This window comes from Ranitomeya imitator, chromosome 7 (assembly GCF_032444005.1).
Source record: "Ranitomeya imitator isolate aRanImi1 chromosome 7, aRanImi1.pri, whole genome shotgun sequence".
Lineage (NCBI taxonomy): Eukaryota > Metazoa > Chordata > Amphibia > Anura > Dendrobatidae > Ranitomeya > Ranitomeya imitator.
Window position 1 is genome coordinate 180984987 of NC_091288.1, and position 27258 is coordinate 181012244.

The 27258-nt window shown below is 42.2% G+C and overlaps 1 protein-coding gene across 1 annotated transcript in view; it reads left to right on the forward strand.

Moving 5' to 3' along the window:
- Positions 1 to 27258, forward strand: part of LOC138645093 (uromodulin-like) — a 55813-nt gene that overhangs the window by 11381 nt on the left and 17174 nt on the right. The window contains exons 3-9 of the mRNA XM_069734148.1: positions 6058 to 6213; positions 8632 to 8870; positions 9104 to 9220; positions 9651 to 9825; positions 13312 to 13446; positions 15075 to 15089; positions 16285 to 16305. Coding sequence (XP_069590249.1) covers positions 6058 to 6213; positions 8632 to 8870; positions 9104 to 9220; positions 9651 to 9825; positions 13312 to 13446; positions 15075 to 15089; positions 16285 to 16305 — 858 coding nt within the window. The remainder of the gene's footprint in view (positions 1 to 6057; positions 6214 to 8631; positions 8871 to 9103; positions 9221 to 9650; positions 9826 to 13311; positions 13447 to 15074; positions 15090 to 16284; positions 16306 to 27258) is intronic.

Below are 27258 nucleotides of genomic sequence, written 5' to 3' on the forward strand. Positions count from 1 at the left end.
AAAAGAGGCACAAGCTGAACTGTCAGGGATTACCAGCTTTCATTAGTACACAGAAGATAAAGTGAAGCTGGGGCAGTAATAATCCGAAGGCAAATGTTCACTGCCTTCTCCTGAGATCTTGTAACATAGTGAAAACCACTACAATAGACACTAGATCGCTTATCTGAGCTTAAGCAGACCTGTACTGACACCTACTGGTCATATAAAGAAATTTCCAGATTGAGTATTTCCTCAGAACAGCAGAAATTTCTGTGCACTACTGCCCTAGATTGAAGAGATAACGCTGACAAACTGCGAGACTATTGACCCAAATAAGATGAAACTATAATTAACTCCGCAGACAGCTAGAGGAGGTATTAGAAGCACCCATTTATAACCCAAAACAGTGCACAATGGTTAAATCCAGTACTAAAACACCAAAATCAACTAAAGCCAATACTATTACTTCGCAATCAGACATGGACAAGTATCTAAAAAAACGTCTAACCGCCGCCAGTATTGCCAAAACAAACTACCCTTCGGACCCAGCTCCAGATGGAGAGACAGATACAGATATAGAAAGTGACTCTAATATCGGTTCAGGAGGCAAAGAACAGCCGGTAACGCGTTCCTTTATTAAGCGAATCTTGTCCAAAGTATTGGAACCCATTGGGAAAGAGCTAATTGACATTAAGCAAGAGATATCCCAACAAGGCCACAGACTGGAGTCCTTAGAGAATGCCCAAAGCAACCATGTGGAATACTCCAATGCCATCTTAACCTGTATTAAAGCACAAGAGGAGCAGATACAAAGTGTACACGCTACATTAGAGGACCATGAAAATAGGGAGCGCAGGAACAACATCAGGATTAAAGGCCTGCCGGAATCAGTGGCCGCTGAAGCCCTAACTAAGGCTGCTACAGAGATATTCCGCTCTCTTCTGATAGATCAAGATCCACAAGATATGGAAATCGTTAGGATCCATAGAGCACTTCGTCCCAAGCCAAAACAAGGAGAACCTCCCCGGGATGTCTTGTGTAGGTTTCTGGATTTTCGTACTAAAGACTTAATACTAAGACGCGCGAGGGAGACACGAGAAGTCAAGTTTGAAGGCTCATTGCTAAAGTTATTCCAGGACTTATCAGCAATAACCCTACGGAAACGATACTTACTTAAGCCACTTACAGAGGCTCTCATCCAGAAAAAATTACAGTACCGCTGGCTTTATCCATTTGGGATACAAGTCACTACGGAGGACAAAAGGCTCCAAGCCAGATCGTCAGTAGACATCAGGAAAATTTGCAAAGAGCTGAACATCACCCTGGACCAGTACCCGGACATTGAGTCCTTCCATGCAGCCTCCTCAATGCAACCCCTTCCTACTCAGGCACCATGGCAATCTGTTTCCACACCCAAATCTCAGACGACAAGGCGTAAAGGACCCAGAATGACTCCTACTAAAGACCAGGACACTTGAGGAGGACTTCAAGTTATTTGGATAACTTTAACAGTCCTGAGTCTTAATGATTTTTCCTGAGATTAGATTCCTGTTTCCCTACCAATTGTGCACCTATTGCGCACTAGTTTAAGACGTTGTCTTGAAACAATGTTTTAGTTATGGTTATTAAACACAGTTATGTTTTTTTAGCTTACCTCCAAACTAGCTGACAGTATGTCGCTACTTTCAAACAAGTAATCTAGAATGTTGCACTCAAACGAGTGCATGGTTATCTTAAATTCCTTTATGATGTCTCAACTTTTCCTTTTTTCTATACTTTCTCCCTCCTTCCCCCCTCTGGTCCCTTTCCCCTATTCATCTCCCCAGGTGCCTTGGGATGATCTCCTTCGAGTAATGAAATACCCAGATGGCTGATAGTCAGAAGATTTTCAAACTGCTCACGTTCAACACCAAAGGGTTCAACTCTCCGATATCCAGAGGCCAAACCCTCTCGCACTTCAAGAAGGATGGTATAGATTTACTTCTTCTACAGGAAACTCACTTTACTGACAATAAAGTCCCTTCATTTAGTAAAGCACACTACGACAGGTGGTACCATGCCACCTCGCCACAAAAAAAGTCAAGAGGGGTATCGGTGGCCATTGCCAAGGATATTCCTTTTCAACTCCAAGATCAGATGATAGACACAAATGGTCGCTACTTGCTAGTGAAGGGGATTCTGGCGGGAGTGGTTGTAACCATATGCAATGTTTATGCCCCAAACAAGAAACAACTGAAATGGCTGTTAGCCATAATCAAAAAAATAAGAGACTTTAGAGAAGGCATCCTCATACTGTGCGGGGACTTTAATCTAGCCCTAGAACCAAGTATAGATACTACAAAAAAAAAAAGTGCGATCTCATTAAGAGACTTAACCAGATTGAAGCAGTCCTTGCACTCTTTAAATCTAATAGACATTTGGCGCTACATGCACCCATCAATACGAGACTATACCTTTTACTCTCACCCGCACGGCTCATACCACCGAATTGATTATCTTTTCACACCAAGATCCTTACTACCCAAAATTAAACATGTGGAGATAGTCCCTTCCCTATTTTCTGACCACTCTTATGTTACGACTGAACTGGTACTGTCCAAGCAATTCTCCCCCTGCAGAACTTGGCAACTAAACGATTCCTTACTTGATAATGCTGCAAACAAAATACGTATCCAAAAAGCCATAACAACATATTTTGAGATAAATAATAATGTGGAAACATCACCGCTAATAATTTGGGAGGCACATAAGTCAGTGATTAGAGGAGAATTTATATCAATAGTATCCTACCTGAATAAAATGAAAGGCAGGGAGATTGATTCTCTTTACGAAGAGATAAAACGCTTAGAATCCCAACATAAGAAAACCTTACTGCCACAAACCCTGATAGAACTCACAACCAAGAGGCAAAGATTAAAAGACATTCTAAGGGAGCAATCAGCTAAGTTCTTTGCTTCTTGGAAAAACCGCATATTCGTACACGGTGATAAGGCCTCAAAACTAACCATGTCGCTAATAAAAAAAAGACAGGCCCGCACATTTATTCATCTTATTAAAACAAAGTCAGGTTCAAAGACCCAAAATTACTCCGAGATAGAGAAAGAATTCTTGTCCTACTATAAATCTCTATATCAACTACGCCCGGAAGAAGGAGAAAAAGAAAAAAACCAAAAGAAACAAGATATCCAATCCTTTTTAAAACACTTAAAGCTCCCAACCCTATCTAAACCACAACAAGCACAACTAATCAAGCCATTTACTCTTGTGGAACTCCGGTCGGCCCTGTCGAAGTGTCCTAAAGGGAGAGCACCGGGCCCAGACGGCTTCTCGACTCACTACTACAGCACCAATTCTGAGATCTTGCTCCCCCATTTACTTAACATGTGTAATGGTCTTTGGGAGGGGGGGGGTGGCACCGCGGCAGCTACTTGAAGCCAGAATCTCACTGATCTATAAGGAAGGGAAAGATCCGGAACAATGTGGCAGTTATAGACCCATATCATTGTTAAATACGGATCTGAAGATATATGCGAGAATGATGGCAGACAGGGTTGCGGCGGTGCTCCCTCAATTAATCTCCTTGAACCAATCTGGATTCGTCAAAGGAAGAGAGGGGAAAGACAATACTTACAAAATTCTACATTTAATGCAATATGCTAAACTAAGAAAGCTACCAATTGCTCTAATGGGTATTGATGCCGAGAAGGCATTTGATAGGGTCGACTGGACTTTCCTACAGGAAACATTATCACAATTTGGCTTTCCCCCATCAGCAATATCCGCCATTATGGGAATGTATTCATGCCCCTCAGCTAAAATTAAACTTAATGGATCATTGACAGACTCATTTCAGATTCACAACGGCACGAGGCAAGGCTGCCCCCTATCCCCGTTATTATTTGTACTATCACTCGAACCACTCTTACAAGCCATCCAACAATGTAATGAAATAACAGGCCTACAAATGCAGGGAGCCCACTACAAAACTGCAGCTTTTGCGGATGACCTATTGTTGGTAATCTCTAGACCACTGAGGAGTATCCCAGCCATACTAACTATCCTAGAAAGGTTTAGCGAGTTATCAAACTTCAAAATAAATGAAACAAAATCCGAATTCTTAAACTTAGGCCTGCCAATACATGTAGTAAATAAGCTTAAACTAACATATTCATTCCCTTGGCAACCAAAAAGCCTTAAATACTTGGGTATACAGTTGTGCGCGTCAGACAAAGACTTATTTGAACTAAATTTCAATCAGCTACTCAGAAACACAACCGAAACCCTCCATTCTTGGAAGGACACACATCTGTCGTGGATAGGCAGAAAAAATATATTAAAAAGCATAATCCTGCCAAAGTTTCTATACGTATTTAACATGCTCCCAATCCAAATCCCTTCATCCTACCTCTCTAAAGTGCATTCCCTTTTTTTAGTTATATCTGGCGGAAAAGTAAACCGCGGATTAATTCAAAAACCCTAACATTACCAAAAGAGATGGGAGGAATGAGCGCTCCAGACATAATAAAATATTATCATGCAGCACACATTTCAAGAACAACTAATTGGATCAGAAATACTGAAAGCAAACAATGGCTAAGTATAGAAGAAGAAATGTCGCCTATCCCCTTGAGATCTATACTACTCGGACCAAACGTTGACCTTACCCCAACAAAAATAAAAAACATACACACCTTAGCCACAATTAAAATATGGGAAAAATATTGCCATAATTTGGCTCCACCTTTATCACCCTTAGCAAAAATCTCAGACCTGTTAGATTCCCTCCCAAAACAAGTTACACAAATTCCATTGGAGCGCATAATTGAAGATGGTGTCCTTATATCATTAGAAGAACTACATAAAATCCCAGGTCTTTCAGGCCTAACTTTCCTGCAACACAGAAAACTATCTTATATAATAAATCAATATAGCTGCCAGGCAACTTTTAATAGAACATTAACCGCCTATGAAAGACTATGTGCGGAGCTGAGACCTCCTACCAAGGTCCTGTCAACTATATATCAATCATTAATCAAAATAGACACTACATTGAAGCGCGCCTATCTAACCAGATGGGAAAAAGATTTAGGTCATACCTTCACAGACTCACAAATCAAACACATTTATAGGACCTCACACGGTTACTCAAAGTGTGTAAGAATCCAAGAAAATTCTTTGAAACTAGTCACTAGATGGTATATCATGCCCAAACAGATCCAAAGATGGCACCATGCGGCGTCTGCTGACTGCTGGAGATGTGGCATTGCAGAAGGTAACTACCTACACATATGGTGGTCTTGCCCGACCTTAGCCCCCCTATGGAAAGAGGTTAACTCAATGATATATAAACTACTAAATAAGCGCACTACATGTAGACCCGAAAATATATTCCTGCACATTCCAATTTGGACAAACGACAAAGCAGCTGACAAATTAGCTCAATTCATCATAGCAGCGGGGAAATCTTTAATCCCACTGCACTGGAACACCAAGACAATACCCACAACCACCCAACTTCATCTTAAAATAGAACAACTATATCACATCGAAGAATTGGCTGCCAGAGTCAACCATAATATAGAAAATTTCAATCGTGTCTGGAAATCATGGACACTTTACAGAACACAACAAGCTTTCCTTTCAAGAGTAGCAGAAACAGCACCTTAAGCCATAATACTATCATCCCAGGTATCAAGGTACCCCTCCCCCCCCCTCCTCATCCCTACTCTTCTGACCCTAACCTTCATTTCTTTTCTTTTCTATCTCTTCTTTATCTCAAATGTACATGTTGATATCCTTTTCTTTATCAGATTTCTATCAAATCTAGGCCAAGAATAGAGTTTACTTTATTTGACCAACAGATACTATGTATGAATATATATATATGCCTAACAAATGAAACTTTAAGATTTAGAAACAAGTGATACTCTTGTATTATACTCTATTTTCTAAAATTGATTTATGTTATCGTTAACTCACTGAAAATGATTGTATAACGTGCTTTTCAATAAAAAGAACATTGAAAGAAAGAATGGTCTACATTGCCTTCAGATAACATTCTTAATTCTCTATTTCTAGTTTTCCCATCATTTACTGTAGTTATGGACACAACTGGTTCAATGTCTTCCTATCTATATCAGTTTCAAGACATTGCCAGGTTTCTTTCCACTCGTCTTGCAGCATCATCTGCCAATGTGACACGACAGTACACACTCATGGAATTTAATGATCCAAGTAAGTCATTTATCCTTAAAGGGAATCTGTTACCACATTTGACCGATTAAAGAAAGTCCTACCTGTGCATCTCATATCAGATGTCTTGTTATTGGTAAATCATCTTTTATCACTTTATGTAAATTACCCCTTCCAGGCTTTGGGGAGGGTCGTGCCTGGAAGATAACTCAGATTCTTTTTAATACCCTACAGTTTATGTGGTGTTGTTAATTTCATGACAGTGAGAGTAACGTATGTCTCTGTTGACACCATGTTTGGTAATTCTTATATATGTGCTTGGAGATCATTTCCTAGATCTCTATAGATCCAACAAATGCCAATTTGTTTTTGGCATCCATCAGGCAGGCAATGTTATATGTTTTTCTTTAATGTTTAGGCAAGCAAAGCCTATAAGTTTTTTTTTCACTGGATACATGCTTGATTAGCGCATACAGTATATTGTTAGATTTCTTCTGCATATGCAACTGAGTAGCCCTAAAATGGGATTTGAACAGAGCTTAAATACGGAAACAAAAATCATATATCCATTGATTGGCTGGACTGTAGCTTCAATCTTAAAAATCAATTATATCTTACTAGAGTGGAACCAAAACATTTGGAGGACACTTGGGCAGTGGCCACATCGGTAGTTAACAAAATAGTACAAACTGCCTACTACTTGTGACAACCCCGTTGCTTCTTCTGATTAGTAATCCCCATGACATCATTATGTTGTGTGTTGACACATGCATGATGTTGCTGTGGCCAACTTAATCAAAAGAGGTCCACGACTAGTAGAAGGTTCACAGGGCTTTAGTTGACCACTGACGTGGCCGTTGAAGCAGGGTCCTGTAAATCTTCTTCCTCACCTCTAGAGGTTTCTAAATGCAAAGAGTGAGAACATTTTAAATGAAACGTTCTCTAGTATTGCTCATCCCCTTCCAATATTGAATGTGCTGGTATGTCCCATGTCAGGTCCCCATGTATGATGCGGGCTCAGCAGCTGAGCCTACAGCTAACAGAACAGACGCTGGCATCGGCCTCTAAGAGCAGCAGGTTAATCAATCTCTCATTGCTGAATTTAAAGTGTGCAGTCCAGGAGTTGCTGCATTCTGCAAGAACTCATCATGTCCCCCATGACAAACTTGCAAGATTTGATGCATTGGTATGACAGCCATGAGCCTGCTGAAGGCTCTGTGACTTTCATAGTGGTGCTCAAATGAAGAACAGCCTGGGTTTTATATGAGGAATAGCAAAAAGGTCAGGAGATGCTTACCTGCTTAGGCCTCCAAACAAATGCACTCAGGATGCAGTGGACCCATATGGCTAAGATGGCGGCAACGCAGGTGCAGAAATACCGATGAGGCAGCCACTCACAACCTACCAAATTAATGGAGGGGGTGGCTGCTTGGCATATGACTTCACATTAGAGACTTCTATGTGGCACTGTTCACACAATGGGAATGCACAGCATCCAGATTAACAGCCTATTAGTGACACCGTTCTGTTAGCTCAGGCGGGCCTGCCCAGCGCTATTAAGATGCATCCCATGTGAATAGATACCACAGTTTACAAGACAGAATGGGCCCAACTGCACCCCGAAAAAATGCAAAAAACACATATCTAGAAAAATATGTAAGGTATTAGTTTATATTCTGGCCAAAATATGTAAGCTTGTAACCCAACGTCACGGGTCCCCACACTTACGAGTCCTACTCTAACCAATGCTAGCACAAAAACAGGATTCAAAGATCCTCCAAAATATGTGTTTTTTGCATTTTTTGAAAAGGGACAATAATTTTTCCAGGTCCTTATTATTACGCAATGAATGTTATAAAATCAAAAACCAAAAAACAATGAAGAATTTTTTTTTTCACCATTTCATCACACTTGGAATTTATTTCCCGATTTTCAGTACATTATATGGTAAATTGAATGGTGCCATCAAAACTACACACAGAAAAAGACCTCATGTGTCTATGTTGATGTTAAAATAAGATAGTTATGGTTCTTGTAAGTAGAAGCTGAAAAATTCCCTGGTCCTCAAAGGGTTGCGATGCTTTAACTGTGCGATATGGTGGAAACAAGTTGGTCATTTTCCATTATTAACTATAGGTAACAGTGATCAGATAGGGTGAAATTAATTTTCCCACAATCTAGTTATAAGAATGCCACATTATGATTAGAGTTGAGCGAATATGTTCGGAATCTGTCCCCAAATCTGAATTTGCCATTTTCTAGCCATATTGGTACCTTAATCGTGACAAATTTATGTTTGACTATTGATTCCAAACACATTTGTTTATTTCTACTCCCATTGATGCCAATGACATTAGGCTGTGTATGTCGAATATTGCAAAATTAATATTCACCCCCGATCGTAATCAGAACCGAATTTTGCAAAATCTTCTCAATTCTAATTATGATCCCTTTCTTCAGGTGTTGGACCCCTTCATGTTACCTGCTCCTCTACAGAGTTCTTCAATGCCCTTTATTACCTTTATGCCCATGAAGGGGGTGATTGTCCAGAATTTGCAATGTTGGGCTTACTGACGGCCCTACAAGCCAGCCCGTTTGGTTCATTTGTTGTGTTGGTGACAGATGCGTCGGCCAAGGATAGTGGTGACTTATATGTAGTCAACAAAATTTTCTCTCTATTAGATTCTTTGCGAGTTAAGGTAAGAGATTCCGAAAAGTACTATAAGAATATCATACCTATGGTACCATGTGTTATGATATCACCAATGTCATTTATGTGATGCATTTTTGTTATACTTCTTCATAAACTTTCTCTTATGTTTTTTCATGTGTCCTTTACACAAAATTGGGAACACAAATTGTGATTGTAGGTGACTTTCTTACGTACAGTTTTCACTTAACCTATTTCTACTGCTTTATTTTCCTCACTCAGGTCTTTCTTTTCGCTAGCTCTTGTGGCGATACAAGTTTGTATGAATTCCAAGTTTATAAAGAAATTGCTTCTCGCAGCTATGGCCATGTTTTTCAAGTTTACTATCCAACCACTAATGTAAGTACCAAAATAGGAAAAGGTAAATCAGATTATTGGTATGAACTTTCCATTAAGAGCAAGTCAATGTTTATTAATTTTTGTATGTTCTTTTAATTGCAAGCAGTTTGGTGGGGGGCAAGCTTTGGGACTCCCACTAATTGGTAAAAAAAATGTCTTGAATAATGTGTAGCACACAGCTTCTGCCTAAGAGTGGGCACAAATTGGGGTATGAATGCATAAAAAACATAGGCAGTAGTTATGTGAGCACTGTTACTTTACAGCATCGATATCCCACGCTCAATTCTCTCCAAAGACAACATCTGCAAGCAGTTTCTATGTTCTCGCCATGTTTCTGTGGGTTTACTCGAGGTTCTTCAATTTACCTCCCACACTTCAAAGACTGATAGGAAATTTAGACTTTGAACCCCATTCTCATCTTTTTCACTAGATTGCGGACCTGCTCAACTTCTTTCTGAAAATTCCAGTAAACAGTACATCACGTCTGTTTTCTGTGGAGAATTCGGGATACTATCGTTATAGTTTCTCAGTACCAAGTGAATTAACATCACTCATTATATCAGCATCTGGTTCCAACTACTCAGTGAATCTTTATAACCCATCTGGTAAGGATTTTTTTGATATCATATAAAATAATTGTAATTTTAAAATGTTATGCTCCGACTGTATCACATAGGTCATCTCATCAGAAATGAATATCAAACCTTTGCATTGCTTACTCACATAGATAATTAGGAGTTCTTGTCTTAGCATAGGATTGTCATCTTTGATGTACCAAAGAAGGTACACAAGTCACATGGATAAGGCAAAATGAATCATAAACCCAACATTAAAATGATTATCCGGACTTTATGTATCATTTCTGTTTGGACCTAGGCAGCATAATTCTTACAGTTTGTAATAAACTCATTGTCAGCATCCTGTATCATTGCCTAGATACCAAACTTGGCATGTGATCAGCCTCACTCCGAATTCTGGAGGACTTGGCCACCCCCCCATGTACAGTTTTTCTGTTCAGAGACAAGACGTAACATCACAACTGAAGTTACGCCCAGATTCCAGCAGGCCCTCTTCCCTATATTCTGCTACCCAAGCAGCGTTTTATAGGTAGTACAGGGCAGGCCTGTGAGAATGCTAATTGGACTGGGCTGTTCAATCAGCTGTGAGGAATAGGGATGGTTCAAGGTATATTTCAAGTGTATTCACAGCATGCTCTGTGACTGTAAAGAGAAATTTCTCCCATCATCTAATTGGACAGCTCAGTTCAATCAGCTGTATCAGTACTGGCATCCCTGTCATAGGAGTCAGCTCTGTGTCACTGGTGGCTGAGCAGGGGGACATTTTTTCCAGGCCAACATGGCTAATTTGCATATATCACTGACATAAACTCACCAGATCCAGATCTCCAGCAGAGCTCCCAGTCTCTACCACACTCAGCCAATAAATAGGAGCAGGGAAACTGCAAAAAACAATGAATGGAGGTGGGTGGGATTAGGTCACTGAGCACTGAACGCCTCTTCCCATTGCAGCTCCTACAGAAGGGTACTACCCACACCAGCTTCAAACTGTCTGTTCAGAGTGGATGGGCTGAAGATGATGAGATGGAAAGTCTCCTCCTGATGAGGACAGGGAAGTCTTGTCTGGTACACATGGCTGACTTTGTGTTTGGCTGCCCTTCCCTTGCATTATACGCATTTTGATCAACACTGATTATTGGTTGTTCACCCTTCTTGACCCACGCCACAAGGAGAACTTTTCATCTCTCCTTCCTGCAGCGGAGAGGGCAGCTAAAATGGTGCAATACCTGAAGGCCCTAGTCGAACTATTAGTAAAAAATTCAAATCTGAGTCCAAAAGAGGCATGAGAACATTATCATAGGTCTGGGACAGTTTCATTAGACCCTCTCAGTCCCTGATGTGCAAGGTAGTCTGACAAGCAGGGAAAAGTGTTTGAACATGGTGAAGGAGTACCTAGCCAATCATACCACCATCTTTGGTGATTCCTCTGTGCTTTACAACTATTGGGTATCCAAGCTGGACATGTTAAATGAACTATTCCTCTATCACTTGAAGGAGCTGGCCTGCCCTGCCGCTAGAGTTTTGTCAGAGGGAGTTTTCAGTGCCACTGGGGGCAAAATAACTAATAGGCACATCTGTCAACTGAAAAATGCTGGCAGGCTGACTCTTATCAAAATAAACAAGGCCTAGATTGACCCAGACTTCTTATCCCCATCAAATAACAGCAGAAGAAGATAATGCCAATTCAAATATAGGGTCATTTGGCAGCCCTCAATTAAAGTTTTTATAGGGTCACTATAAGACCCTCACTCTTTTTCCAGTAAGTATATGATGTCCTCCTTCATAATTTTTTACAGGATGTGTATGAGGCCTACTTCTACAATATATATATACAGTACAGACCAAAAGTTTGGACACCCCTTCTCATTAAAAGATTTTTCTGTATTTTCATAACTATGAAAATTGTATATTCACACTGAAGGCATCAAAACTATGAATTAACACATGTGGAATTATATACTTAAGAAAAAAGTGTGAAACAACTGAAAATATGTCTTATATTCTAGGCTCTTCAAAGTAGCCACATTTTGCTTTGATGACTGCTTTGCTATATATATGCCCCCCGGCAGTTAATGTTTTACAGGCCTTGCACATAGTGCATAGGATTTATCATTCTAAGAGTCCAACTTCTTAAAAATGGTGGGAAAAAATGTTTTCTGAGGCCATTTTTTTAATTTTTAATCTTTATTTTTTAATCTTTATTCCTCTTCCTCTACATGTCTTCCAAGGCGCATTGCAGTCCCTCCTCCTAATTTTTGGAAGTCCTTGAACTTAGTGTATAGGCCTTATACAATTTTAACAGAATGTGCAGGGGGCACTCCTTTATGTCTAATACAGGTTGTATCAGAATCCCTCTTCCTACTAATTTTTGGCAGTTCTTATATTGCCTGCCTAGGCTTTGTGAGTTTCAGAGTCCCTCCTTCATAAATGAAACAGAATGTGTCCAACTATGTTACTCACAGCACATGCCCAGATAAGGTAATAAAATATTAAAATTACATTTACCGGTGGGTGTAATTTTTTTCCCCCTCTACTATATCACCTACTGTAGACGACGGGTAAAGTATGATGAGAGATTGCCCAGCTATTAAGGAATTTAGGTGGTTGTGGGGGTTCTCTCTTTTTAATTTTGCCTTACATACAAGTCATTGTACAGGAAGGAATTTTTCATGAACAATTTTTTCCTGTAAAATCCATTTTCACTTCAGTTTTGTATATTTTATTGTTAGTCCGTAAAGCTGGCAAAATACTCTGGCAAAATTGCTCCCAGCAGCGACCTGAGAGTCAGAGATGCATCCATGCGTCTTCCCCATGCTGTTCCCTTTACATTTGAGCGCTGTTCACATCCACCTCAGAGATTTTCCTGCCTCATCAGCTTTCTTGTTAGGGTTTTCTGGAAAAATGCTCCAGTTTCCTATTGACTTCCATTTTACTCGGTGCTTGCGTCAAGCCCGTCCGATCGTCCAACCTGCTCGATTTGAGTTCCGAGCACTCGATCATTTTAGTGCGCCATCATCACTAATGCAAACCCACAAAACTCAGACAACATTCTGTTCGCCACCAACTATTGTGACACTGCATAAAGCTTCATGTAATTTAAACTGAACAGGTTTTTATAGAACTGAAAGGAGATCCATAGAATAACATGACATCTTAATGTACCTGTAATTTAATAAGGATCCAAAAAAGAATAACTCTATGCATATGATACCAAACCTAGCAATGAGCTGTGGCACATAGATTAGACTTCAGTAATTATTTTGTTTATTTTTGAACAACCCTTACACTTATACCATGTGTCATACTATTGAACAATTGTGTTAAATCTCAAAAACTCCTTTCATAGTTAACCCATTGACTAAGTCTTCTTTTTTAATGTATTCTAGAAAAAAATATCTGAATCTTAGTAAAAAAAAAAAAATTATGTATTGCACAACTGAAACTCACCTGCTGACACCTATATGATTTGTTACACGCTGTTGATCATATCTAGATTTACGATTTCTTTTTCAGGCAGTTTGGCAAATCTTACAACCTACTTTTCAGAATCTTGGGGCTCAGTATTTTACTTGGAAAGTCCTGTTCCTGGACTATGGATATTTGAAGGCAGTGCAGAAAGTTCTTCCATACGTATTGAAGGGTATAAAGGTAAAGCTTCATCTGATTTTAGTAGAGTATATGTTCATTTTAAATCATTATGGGGAATGGAATAATGGGCCAAAAATTAATGACATTTTGCCAGGACTTATATTGACAAGTAAACAATGGTGTCATTTTCTAATAATTAGAACTTTTGAACAACATAATCAAAACAAATCTATGTTTTTCTTCTGATTTAAAAATTCTATATTCTATAATTTATTATTTGTGATTTTAATTTCAATGATTTAGAGTCCAACTTTCAGCAAACCTCCTCCCACCATCGATCAGCTGCGGAGTTCTGTAGCCTCTGTACATATAAAGGGGTTGCCCACTACCCAGACAACCCCTCCTCAATCCCTATATTTCCCCATGTAAAATAAAATAAAAAGCCTGTACTCACCTCCAATGACAGCGCCATGTCTCCAAGGCTCACGTGATGTTGTTATGTCAAGTGAACCCTGCAGTCAATCAGCGGCAGCTTCATTCTCACTTCTCTCTAATGATACTCACACCTGCTCTGACTTCCTCCGAATATCAGTTTTGTCCAAAAGTGGTGAGAGTGAAGTGGCTGCTGATTGGCCACAAGGGCTCATGTGACACAACAATGTCAAGCAAGCCCTTTATACTAGGCTCGCCATCGCTGGAACGGCGTCTGCACTAGTACTGAGTATAAATGGGGAAAATATAGTGATTGAGAAGGGATTGTCCAAGTAGTGGACAACTCCTTTAATAGCGTTAGTGCTAGGTATACAGATTTGTCCTGTTTACTTTAAAGGGAACCTGTCACAAGGTTTTCCCTGCACCCATGTAATGTGCAGCCACCAATATTATCGCCTTTTTTTTACAGCATTCTAGAATGTAGTAAAATAATCCCCTATCCTGTCTGCAGATCCCAAAAAAAGAGTTGTATTATGCTCACAGATGGCGGGGCGGGATTCATATATTCACTGTCCTCCTTCTCTGCGTCGTGTGGATATGTCTTGCGTCATCCATGCAGTGTCCCCCATCGCGCTCTTGCACAGGCACACCTCTCTCTGCCCTGCCGTTGGAAAAGCACAGTACTGTAATGTGCATACGCCGGGAAAGGCCAAAGAGCGCCAATGGCTCAGAAGTAAAGCTGGCCAATGCGCATTACAGTTCTTTGCTCTGCCCTCGGTATTCCAGAGAAGGCTAAGACTGTGCGAAAGCACAATGGAGACACTGTGTGGATGATGTAGGACGCAGCATCATCCATACGAAGCAGGAAAGGATGGCGGTGATGGCAAGAAGAGAGGAGGCACCAGAGCAAGACCATGTGGATGATGTAGGATGCAGCATCATCCATGCAAAGCAGGAAAGGACAGTGGTGATGACAAGAAGAGAGGAGGCACCAGAGCAAGACCATAAACGTCCATCGAACAGCTCAGTCTGTAAGTACAGTATAATAAAAGCTCTTTTTTTGGGGATCTGCAGACTATACTGAGGACTATTCTACAGTATTCCAGTATGCTGTAAAAAATACCCTAATGGTGGTGACCATACTTTATACGGGGAAAACCTGGTGACAGATCCCCTAAGTATGAGTAGTAGTAAAAACTGTTCAAAAAGTACAAATGATTAGTAATTCTAATGATTTTCTATTTTTTTTTTTTCAGCTAATAGTAGTTTGGGTAAGTAAGATGTAAAAATTGAATCTGTCTATCTATCTATCTATTATCTATCTGTCTATCTTACCAAAGAGTTCAGCACACTAAGTGCCCTAGGATATATTACTACCATATAGACTAAGTTTATAAGGGGTAGTTAGAGCACAAGTTGGCCAATTTTGTTTGCCTATCGGCGACAGCAGCATTCTTTTCTTTGATGGGAGCTTAACTTTGAATTACTTCTCCTGTTTCAAAGACTCTAAATGTAAAGAGCAGGTAGGATCCAATGATAAATCAAAACAGATTTAGATTTATGGGAGGAGTCCTCCATCAACTTTGCAGGTAGTCACCACCTTTTAATATGTGCTGCAAAGAAACAAAAATTGACCAACACCCCCTGATAGAATGAAGCAAATAAGAACAGGTGCAAGCTTCTGTGGCTCCAAAACATACATACCGAAGAATAAAGCGCTGCGGAATATGTTAGCACTATATAAAAAATAAAGATTATTATTATTATTACAGCAGTACTATACACTGTGTACACCAAGATATATGGTGTACAAAGAATTTATTATTTTAAACTGGATTACTACCATATAGACTGTATTTACAAAATGAAGCTACTTAGCGCTCAAATTGGCCAAATGGTGTATGCCCATCAGACACGACAATGAGTGCTTTTTTTATGCGATCCTAATTCTATCTTGCAGGATGCGTTTTTTCTCCATTGACTAACAGTAGAGACGCATTGCGATGCTTTGCCACACGTCACAACCGTCGTGCGACAGTTGCGTCGTGTTGTGGCAGACCGTCGGCAGCAAAAAACATTACATGTAACGTTTTTTGCTGCGTTGTGTCCGCCATTTCCGACCTCCCCGCAACTCCCCTCCTCCCCGCAACTCACAATGGGGCAGCGGATGCGCTGGAAAAATGCATCCGCTGCCCCCATTGTGCGGCGCTTGCACAGTATGCGTCGGTACGTCGGGCCGACGCAGCGCGACCGCCCCGTACCGACGCTAGTGTGAAAGTAGCCTTATTCGGCAAAATAAATAATTTTCTGCAAAGACCTTTATAAATATCTTCTCAACTATAAATTGACGATTTATTTCTTAATACTAATACATCGATTTTCTCACTTCATTAGCTCAATTGTAAATTTTTTCAGGTCATTTCTGCTATTTGCTATTTTGACGTTTTATTTTCGCTTTATTTAAAGGTAACAAGTTCAATGAATCATGTAAGTATACTTTGTTTTACATTTATAGGCTATAACCACCCAAAATGGTATTTGTTATTTAACCCCTGTATAGCTAATTTGAAGAAGCTTTATGGCCAATGGATCCTTTTATTGCAACTATCTTGTCCTATAAAAAGCAGGGAAATGAAGCAGTGGTGGGTGGTACATCAGCAGAACACACAACCATCCCTTCTTAACTAAAATAAGTGACCATACTGGTAGACATCATCCATAGAAACTAATGGATTGTCAACATTTGAATGTGCGGAATCTACCCGGTAACTCAATTTAAAGTTATTCCCCGCAAATTTATTGCTCCTTATTATGTTCTGCGGTTTCTTTAGACTCCAAACCATGATCAATATAAGATGTAAAAAACAGCCCTAAAAATAATACTCACCTCTCCATTGACCTGTAAAGCCATCCCTGCTGCTTGGTGCTGCCGTCCAGACCTCCACGCCTCTTCTTTCCGTCGACAGGCACTGCATTTCAGGTCTTTTCACTATAGAATGTGACTTCCAACCAAAACCAGGCCTCCGGCATCCCTGCGTGCTATGCCGATGCGGCACATGTCGTGGCATAATGGGGCCTAGCGACTTTACATCATGCCGTGATCTCTGATGCCTGGATGTCACCAGAAGTCCTGTTCTAGAGCAAAATAGGGAAAGACAGTCATAAAGAACTGAACATTAACTCGAGATAATAATTATAATTAATAGAAAAAAATAACTAAAAATCCAAACACAGTGTTTGCCGGGCAAATAATGTGTGTCACAAACTACTGTACTAAGATTTTGTATTTCTTTTTAAGCCTTTTTTGTATGGGGACAATTGTATTAAAACATACAAACCAAAAATCCACACATTCAAAAGTGTTATCTGGGACTTGAGACTTTTTTGAATAGCTCTAAGAACTTATGGTCTTGTAGTTACTAAGTGCGCCGACCAGCAATGATCTCTGTCAGCTCAGGCGAAGATTCCCACAATTCTTTTAAACTCACATCAACAGAGCTGCGCTATTTCTTCAAGTCTGGTCTGTTGACGAGGTGTCAACACTGACTTCATGCTTATTGACAGTTGGTTCCCCGCAGTAAGGCAGCGGGGAGGTGACTGTCAATCGGCATGACATTGGCAATGACACCCCATCAACAAAGAAGCGCAAAAGAGAATACTGCTTAATCAAAGTGACGACAGCGGAAGAAGGAGAATCACCGGCAGGAGTGCTCAATAACCTGTTCTGAGCCCGCCGAGATGGTTATCAGGCAGAAAACACAGATATTTAGTGACTACCTGCCTGTAAGTTCTTAGCCAAATATGAAAAAACCCTAAGTCCCGACAAATCCTTTAACCCCTTCCCGACCTGTGACACAGCGTATGCGTCATGAAAGTCGGTGCCAATCCGACCTGTGACGCATATGCTGTGTCACAGAAAGATCGCGTCCCTGCAGATCGGGTGAAAGGGTTAACTCCCATTTCACCCGATCTGCAGGGACAGGGGGAGTGGTAGTTTAGCCCAGGGGGGGTGGCTTCACCCCCTCGTGGCTACGATCGCTCTGATTGGCTGTTGAAAGTGAAACTGCCAATCAGAGCGATTTGTAATATTTCACCCATTATAACGGGTGAAATATTACAATCCAGCCATGGCCGATGCTGCAATATCATCGGCCATGGCTGGAAATACTAGTGTGCCCCCACCCCACCCCACCGATCGCCCCCCCAGCCCCCCGATCTGGCCGGTACACTGCTCCGGCTCCCCTCCATCCAGTGCTCCGCTCCCCCCCGTGCTCTTGTCCGCTCCCCCCGTGCTCCAATCACCCCCCCGTGCTCCAATCACCCCCCCTGCATTCAGATCCACCCCCCCGTGCTCCGTTCCACCCCCCCGTGCTCCGTTCCAGCCCCCCCTGTGCTCCGTTCCACGCCCCCCGTGCTCCGTTCCACGCCTGCCGCGCTCCGATTCCCCCCCCCCGTGCTCCGATCCCCCCCCCGTGCTCCGATCCCCCCCCCCCCGTGCTCCGATCCCCCCCCCGTGGTCCCCCCCCACCCCATCATACATCATACTTACCGATCCAGCCGGGGTCCCGTCCGTCTTCTCCCTGGGCGCCGCCATCTTCCAAAATGGCGGGCGCATGCGCAGTGCGCCCGCCGAATCTGCCGGCCGGCAGATTCGTTCCAAAGTGCATTTTGATCACTGAGATAGATTATATCTCAGTGATCAAAATAAAAAAAATAATACATGACCCCCCCTTTGTCACCCCCAAAGGTAGGGACAATAAAAAAATAAAGAAATTTTTTTTTTCCACTAATGTTAGAATAGGGTTAAGGTTAGGGGTAGGGTTAGGGTTAGGGCTAGGGTTAGGGGTAGGGTTAGGGCTAGGGTTAGGGCTAGGGGTAGGGTTAGGGGTAGGGTTAGGGTTAGGGCTAGGGTTAGGGCTAGGGTTAGGGCTAGGGTTAGGGTTAGGGGTAGGGCTAGGGTTAGGGGTAGGGTTAGGGCTAGGGTTAGGGTTTCGGTATGTGCACACGTATTCTGGTCCTCTGCGGATTTTTCCGCTGCGGATTTGATAAATCCGCAGTGCTAAACCGCTGCGGATTTACCGCGTTTTTTTCTGCGCATTTCACTGCGGTTTTACAATTGCGATTTTCTATTTGAGCAGTTGTAAAACCGCTGCGGAATCCGCACAAAGAAGTGACATGCTGCGGAATGTAAACCGCTGCGTTTCCGTGCAGTTTTTCCGCAGCATGTGTACAGCGATTTTTGTTTCCCGTAGGTTTACATTGAACTGTAAACTCATGGGAAACTGCTGCGGATCTGCAGCGTTTTCCGCAGCGTGTGCACATACCTTTAGAATTAGGCTATGTTCACACGGTGCGGATTTGGCTGCGGATTGGCCGCTGCGGATTCGCAGCAGTATTCCATCAGGTTTATAGTACCATGTAAACATATGAAAAACCAAATCCGCTGTGCCCATGGTGCAGAAAATACCGTGCGGAAACGCTGCGTTGTATTTTCCGCAGCATGTCAATTCTTTGTGCGGATTCCGCGGCTTTTTACACCTGTTCCTCAATAGGAATCCGCAGGTGAAATCCGCACAAAAAACACTGGAAATCCGCGGAAAATCCGCAGGTAAAACGCAGTGCCTTTTACCCGCAGATTTTTCAAAAATGGTGCGGAAATATCTCACACGAATCCGCAACGTGGGCACATAGCCTTAGGGTTAGGGTTGGAATTAGGGTTGTGGTTAGGGTTGTGATTAGGGTTATGGCTACAGTTGGGATTAGGGTTAGGGGTGTGGGGGGGTTAGTGTTGGAGGTAGAATTGAGGGGTTACCACTGTTTAGGCACATCAGGGGGTCTCCAAACGCAACATGGCGCCACCATTGATTCCAGCCAATCTCGTATTCAAAAAGTCAAATGGTGCTCCCTCACTTCCGAGCCCTGAAGTGTGCCCAAACAGTGGTTTACCCCCACATATGGGGTATCAGTGTACTCAGGATAAACTGTGCAACAATTACTGGGGTCCAATTTCTCCTGTTACCCTTGTGAATCTAAAAAAATGCTTGCTAAAACATCATTTTTGAGGAAAGAAAAATGATTTTTTATTTTCACGGCTCTGCGTTGTAAACGTCTGTGAAGCACTTGGGGGTTCAAAGTGCTCACCACATATCTAGATAAGTTCCTTGGGGGGTCTAGTTTCTAAAATGGGGTCACTTGTGGGGGGTTTCTACTGTTTAGGCACACCAGGGGCTCTGCAAACGCAATGTGACGCCCGCAGACCATTCCATCAAAGTCTGCATTTCAAAAGTCACTACTTCCCTTCTGAGCCCCGACGTGTGCCCAAACAGTGGTTTACCCCCACACATGGGGTATCAGCGTACTCAGGAGAAACTGGACAACATCTTTTGGGGTCCAATTTCTCCTGTAACCCTTGGGAAAATAAAAAATTCTGGGCTAAATAATTATTTTTGAGGAAAGAAAACGTATTTATTATTTTCACGGCTCTGCATTATAAACTTCTATGAAGCACTTGGGGGTTCAAAGTGCTCACCACACATCTAGATAAGTTCCTTTCGGGGTCTAGTTTCCAAAATGGGGTCACTTGTGGGGGGTTTCTACTGTTTAGGCACATCAGGGGCTCTGCAAACGCAACGTGACGCCCGCAGAGCATTCCATCAAAGTCTGCATTTCAAAACGTCACTACTTCAATTCCGAGCCCCGGCATGTGCCCAAACAGTGGTTTACCCCCACATATGGGGTATCACCGTACTCAGGAGAAACTGGACAACAAATATTGGGGTCAAATTTCTCCTGTTACCCTTGGGAAAATTAAAAAATTCTGGGCTAAATAATTATTTTTGAGGAAAGAAAACGTATTTATTATTTTCACGGCTCTGCATTATAAACTTCTATGAAGCACTTGGGGGTTCAAAGTGCTCACCACACATCTAGATAAGTTCCTTTCGGGGTCTAGTTTCCAAAATGGGGTCACTTGTGGGGGGTTTCTACTGTTAAGCCATATCAGGGGCTCTGCAAACGCAACGTGACGCCCACAGAGCATTCCATCAAAGTCTGCATTTCAAAATGTCACTACTTCACTTCCGAGCCCCGGCATGTGCCCAAACAGTGGTTTAACCCCACATATGGGGTATCATTGTACTCAGGAGAAACTGGACAACAACTTTTGGGGTCAAATTTCTCCTGTTACCCTTTGTAAAATAAAAAATTGCAGGCTAAAAGATCATTTTTGAGAAAATATTTTTTTTTTTTTATTTTCATGGCTCTGCGTTATAAACTTCTGTGAAGCACTTGGGGGTTCAAAGTCCTCACCACACATCTAGATTAGTTCCTTTGGGGGTCTAGTTTCCAAAATGGGGTCATTTCTGGGGTATCTCCAATGTTTAGGCACACAGGGGCTCTCCAAACGTGACATGGTGTCCGCTAATGATTGGAGCTAATTTTCCATTTAAAAAGCCAAATGGCGTGCCATCCCTTCCGAGCCCTGCCGTGCGCCCAAACAGTGGTTTACCCCCACATATGGGGTATCAACGTACTCAGGACAAACTGGACAACAATATTTGTGGTCCAATTTCTCCTATTATCCTTGGCAAAATAGGAAATTCCAGGCTAAAAAATCATTTTTGAGGAAAGAAAAATTATTTTTTATTTTCATGGCTCTGCGTTATAAACTTCTGTAAAGCACCTTGGGGTTTAAAGTGCTCAATATGCATCTAGATAAGTTCCTTGGGGGGTCTAGTTTCCAAAATGGGGTCACTTGTGGGGGAGCTCCAATGCATAGGCACACAGGGGCTCTCCAAACGCGACATGGTGTCCGCTAACAATTGGAGCTAATTTTCCATTCAAAAAGTCAAATGGCGCGCCTTCCCTTCCGAGCCCTGCCGTGTGCCCAAACAGTGGTTTACCCCCACATATGAGGTATCGGCGTACTCGGGAGAAATTGCCCAACAAATTTTATGATCCATTTTATCCTACTGCCCATGTGAAAATGAAAAAATTGAGGCGAAAAGAATTTTTTTGTGAAAAAAAAGTACTTTTTCATTTTTACAGATCAATTTGTGAAGCACCTGAGGGTTTAAAGTGCTCACTAGGCATCTAAATAAGTTCCTTGGGGGGTCTAGTTTCCAAAATGGGGTCACTTGTGGGGGAGCGCCAATGTTTAGGCACACAGGAGCTCTCCAAACGCGACATGGTGTCCGCTAACGATGGAAATAATTTTTCATTCAAAAAGTCAAATGGCGCTCCTTCCCTTCCGAGCCTTACCATGTGCCCAAACAGTGGTTTACCCCCACATATGAGGTATTGGCGTACTCAGGAGAAATTGCCCAACACATTTTAGGATCCATTTTATCCTGTTGCCCATGTGAAAATGAAAAAATTGAGGCTAAAAGAATTTTTTTGTGAAAAAAAAGTACTTTTTCATTTTTACGGATCAATTTGTGAAGCACCTGGGAGTTCAAAGTGCTCACTATGCATCTAGATAAGTTCCTTGGGGCGTCTAGTTTCCAAAATGGGGTCACTTGTGGGGGAGCTCCAATTTTTAGGCACACGGGGGCTCTCCAAACGTGACATGGTGTCCGCTAAAGAGTGGAGCCAATTTTTGATTCAAAAAGTCAAATGGCGCTCCTTCCCTTCCAAGCCCTGCCGTGCGCCCAAACAGTGGTTTACCCCCACATATGAGGTATCAGCGTACTCAGGACAAATTGCACAACAACTTTCGTGGTTCAGTTTCTCCTTTTACCATTGGGAAAATAAAAAAATTGTTGCTAAAAGATAATTTTTGTGACTAAAAAGTTAAATGTTCATTTTTTCCTTCCATGTTGCTTCTGCTGCTGTGAAGCACCTGAAGGGTTAATAAACTTCTTGAATGTGGTTTTGAGTACCTTGAGGGGTGCAGTTTTTGGAATGGTGTCACTTTTGGGTATTTTCAGCCATATAGACCCCTCAAACTGACTTCAAATGTGAGGTGGTCCCTAAAAAAAATGGTTTTGTAAATTTCGTTGTAAAAATGACAAATCGCTGGTCAAATTTTAACCCTTATAACTTCCTAACAAAAAAAAATTTTGTTTCCAAAATTGTGCTGATGTAAAGTAAACATGTGGGAAATGTTATTTATTAACTATTTTGTGTCACATATGTCTCTGGTTTAACAGAATAAAAATTCAAAATGTGAAAATTGCGAAATTTTCAAAATTTTCGCCAAATTTCCGTTTTTATCACAAATAAACGCAGAATTTATTGACCTAAATTTACCACTAACATGAAGCCCAATATGTCACGAAAAAACAGTCTCAGAACCGCTAGGATCCGTTGAAGCGTTCCTGAGTTATTACCTCATAAAGGGACACTGGTCAGAATTGCAAAAAACGGCAAGGTCTTTAAGGTCAAAATAGGCTGGGTCATGAAGGGGTTAACTATGACTCTCTGCCTAACAAAGTGTATGTCACTGTTTTTTCTGCATATCTGTTTTAGTAGTTAAACTTGACATCTGTATGTGCCACATCAACACAGCAGACTGCTTCGGCTTCTGACTTTTTAGACGTGTACCTAGCATTTCTTTTTCAGTCCTTTTTTGGAAGTGGGAAATTATAGTTGAAAACCATAACAGTGCAGTAAAAAATGTAAGGTATCTGCATCTATCAATATGAACGTAGGCGCCCCAATCAGTAGGTGCACTGTTGTGAATTCTGTGGCTGAATTCACTCCTGTGGTCACAAGTGGTACTGCAGCTTCTGAACTTCCTCCCTCAGGTGTTCTGGTGAGCTCGTTAACTGCTTCATTACTTAACTCCGCCTGATGCTGCTATCCTTGCTCCTTGTCAATGTTTCAGTGTTGGATCTGAGCTTCTCCTGATTGTTCCTGTGACCTGCTGCTCTTTATAGCTAAGTGCTTTTTGTTTTTTTTGTTGCTTTTTTTATAATCTCGTTATAAATGTACAAAAAATTCAAGATACTATTGATCAGAAATCTATGTTAGAACCAAGAATTCCTATTCCTGATTTGTTTTTTGGAGATAGAACTAAGTTTCTAAGTTTCAAAAACCTATTCAACAGGTTTTGATTATTATTTCTTTTTTGCGCGGCGACCCTCAAGACTGGGCATTTTCTCTTGCGCCAGGAGACCCTGCATTAAGTAGTGTCGATGCGTTTTTCCTGGCGCTCGGATTGCTGTACGATGAGCCTAATTCAGTGGATCAGGCTGAGAAAAATTTGCTGGCTTTGTGCCAGGGTCAGGATGATATAGAAGTATATTGTCAGAAATTTAGGAAATGGTCAGTACTCACTCAGTGGAATGAATCTGCGCTGGCAGCTTTGTTCAGAAAGGGTCTCTCTGAGGCTCTTAAGGATGTCATGGTGGGATTTCCTATGCCTGCTGGTTTGAATGAGTCTTTGTCTTTGGCCATTCAGATCGGTCGACGCTTGCGCGAGCGTAAATCTGTGCACCATTTGGCGGTACTGCCTGAGGATAAACCTGAGCCTATGCAGTGCGATAGGACTATGACTAGAGTTGAACGGCAGGAATACAGACGTCTGAATGGTCTGTGTTTCTACTGTGGTGATTCCACTCATGCTATTTCTGATTGTCCTAAGCGCACTAAGCGGTCCGCTAGGTCTGCCGTCATTGGTACTGTACAGTCCAAATTCCTTCTGTCCATTACCTTGATATGCTCTTTGTCGTCGTTTTCTGTCATGGCGTTTGTGGATTCGGGCGCTGCCCTGAATCTGATGGATTTGGATTATGCTAAACGTTGTGGGTTTTTCTTGGAGCCTTTGCGGTGTCCTATTCCATTGAGAGGAATTGATGCTACACCTTTGGCCAAGAATAAACCTCAATACTGGGCCCAGCTGACCATGTGCATGGCTCCTGCACATCAGGAAGTTATTCGCTTTCTGGTGTTGCATAATCTGCATGATGTGGTCGTCTTGGGGTTGCCATGGCTACAAACCCATAATCCAGTATTGGATTGGAATTCCATGTCGGTATCCAGCTGGGGTTGTCAGGGGGTACATGGTGATGTTCCATTTTTGTCGATTTCGTCATCCACCCCTTCTGAGGTCCCAGAGTTCTTGTCTGATTATCAGGATGTATTTGAAGAGCCCAAGTCCGATGCTCTACCTCCGCATAGGGATTGTGATTGTGCTATCAATTTGATTCCTGGTAGTAAATTCCCTAAAGGTCGATTATTTAATTTATCCGTGCCCGAACACGCCGCTATGCGCAGTTATGTGAAGGAATCCCTGGAGAAGGGACATATTCGCCCATCGTCATCACCACTGGGAGCAGGGTTCTTCTTTGTAGCCAAGAAGGATGGTTCGCTGAGACCGTGTATTGATTACCGCCTTCTTAATAAGATCACTGTTAAATTTCAGTATCCCTTGCCATTGTTATCTGACTTGTTTGCTCGGATTAAAGGGGCTAGTTGGTTCACTAAGATAGATCTTCGTGGTGCGTATAATCTGGTGAGAATCAGGCAAGGAGATGAATGGAAAACTGCATTCAATACGCCCGAGGGTCATTTTGAGTATCTAGTGATGCCGTTCGGACTTGCCAATGCTCCATCTGTGTTTCAGTCTTTTATGCATGACATCTTCCGTGAGTATCTGGATAAATTCCTGATTGTTTACTTGGATGACATTTTGATCTTCTCAGATGATTGGGAGTCTCATGTGAAGCAGGTCAGAATGGTTTTTCAGGTCCTGCGTGCTAACTCTTTGTTTGTGAAGGGATCAAAGTGTCTCTTCGGTGTGCAGAAAGTTTCATTTTTGGGGTTCATCTTTACCCCTTCTACTATCGAGATGGATCCAGTTAAGGTCCAAGCCATCCAGGATTGGATTCAGCCGACATCTCTGAAAAGTCTGCAAAAGTTCCTGGGCTTTGCTAATTTTTATCGTCGCTTCATCTGTAATTTTTCTAGCATTGCCAAACCATTGACCGATTTGACCAAGAAGGGTGCTGATTTGGTTAATTGGTCTTCTGCTGCTGTGGAAGCTTTTCAGGAGTTGAAGCGTCGTTTTTGTTCTGCCCCTGTGTTGTGTCAGCCAGATGTTTCTCTTCCGTTCCAGGTCGAGGTTGATGCTTCTGAGATTGGAGCAGGGGCGGTTTTGTCACAGAGAGGTTCTGATTGCTCAGTGATGAAACCATGTGCTTTCTTTTCCAGGAAGTTTTCGCCCGCTGAGCGTAATTATGATGTGGGCAATCGAGAGTTGCTGGCCATGAAGTGGGCATTCGAGGAGTGGCGTCATTGGCTTGAAGGAGCTAGGCATCGCGTGGTGGTATTGACTGATCATAAGAACTTGACTTATCTCGAGTCTGCCAAGCGCTTGAATCCTAAACAGGCCCGTTGGTCGTTATTTTTTGCCCGCTTCGACTTTGTGATTTCGTACCTTCCGGGCTCTAAAAATGTGAAGGCGGATGCTCTGTCTAGGAGTTTTGTGCCCGACTCTCCGGGTTTATCTGAGCCAGCGGGTATCCTCAAGGAAGGAGTCATTGTGTCTGCCATCTCCCCTGATTTGCGGCGGGTGCTGCAAAAATTTCAGGCGAATAAACCTGATCGTTGTCCAGCAGAGAAACTGTTCGTCCCTGATAGGTGGACTAATAAACTTATCTCTGAACTTCATTGTTCGGTGTTGGCTGGTCATCCTGGAATCTTTGGTACCAGAGAGTTAGTGGCTAGATCCTTCTGGTGGCCATCTCTGTCACGGAATGTACGTACTTTTGTGCAGTCCTGTGGGATTTGTGCTCGGGCTAAGCCCTGCTGTTCTCGTGCCAGTGGGTTGCTTTTGCCCTTGCCGGTCCCAAAGAGGCCTTGGACACATATTTCGATGGATTTCATTTCTGACCTTCCCGTTTCTCAAAAGATGTCAGTCATTTGGGTGGTCTGTGATCGCTTTTCTAAAATGGTCCATCTGGTGCCCTTGGCTAAATTGCCTTCCTCCTCTGATTTGGTACCTTTGTTCTTTCAGCATGTGGTTCGGTTGCATGGCATTCCTGAGAATATTGTTTCTGACAGAGGTTCCCAGTTTGTTTCAAGGTTTTGGCGAGCCTTTTGTGGTAGGATGGGCATTGACCTATCCTTTTCCTCGGCTTTCCATCCTCAGACTAATGGCCAGACCGAACGAACCAATCAGACCTTGGAAACATATCTGAGATGTTTTGTTTCTGCAGACCAGGATGATTGGGTGTCCTTTTTGCCGTTGGCTGAGTTCGCCCTTAATAATCGGGCCAGCTCGGCTACCTTGGTTTCTCCATTTTTTTGCAATTCTGGGTTCCATCCTCGTTTCTCTTCAGGACAGGTTGAGTCTTCGGACTGTCCTGGTGTGGATTCTGTGGTGGACAGGTTGCAGCAGATCTGGACTCAGGTAGTGGACAATTTGATCTTGTCCCAGGAGAAAGCTCAACTTTTCGCTAATCGCAGACGCCGTGTGGGTCCCCGACTTCGTGTTGG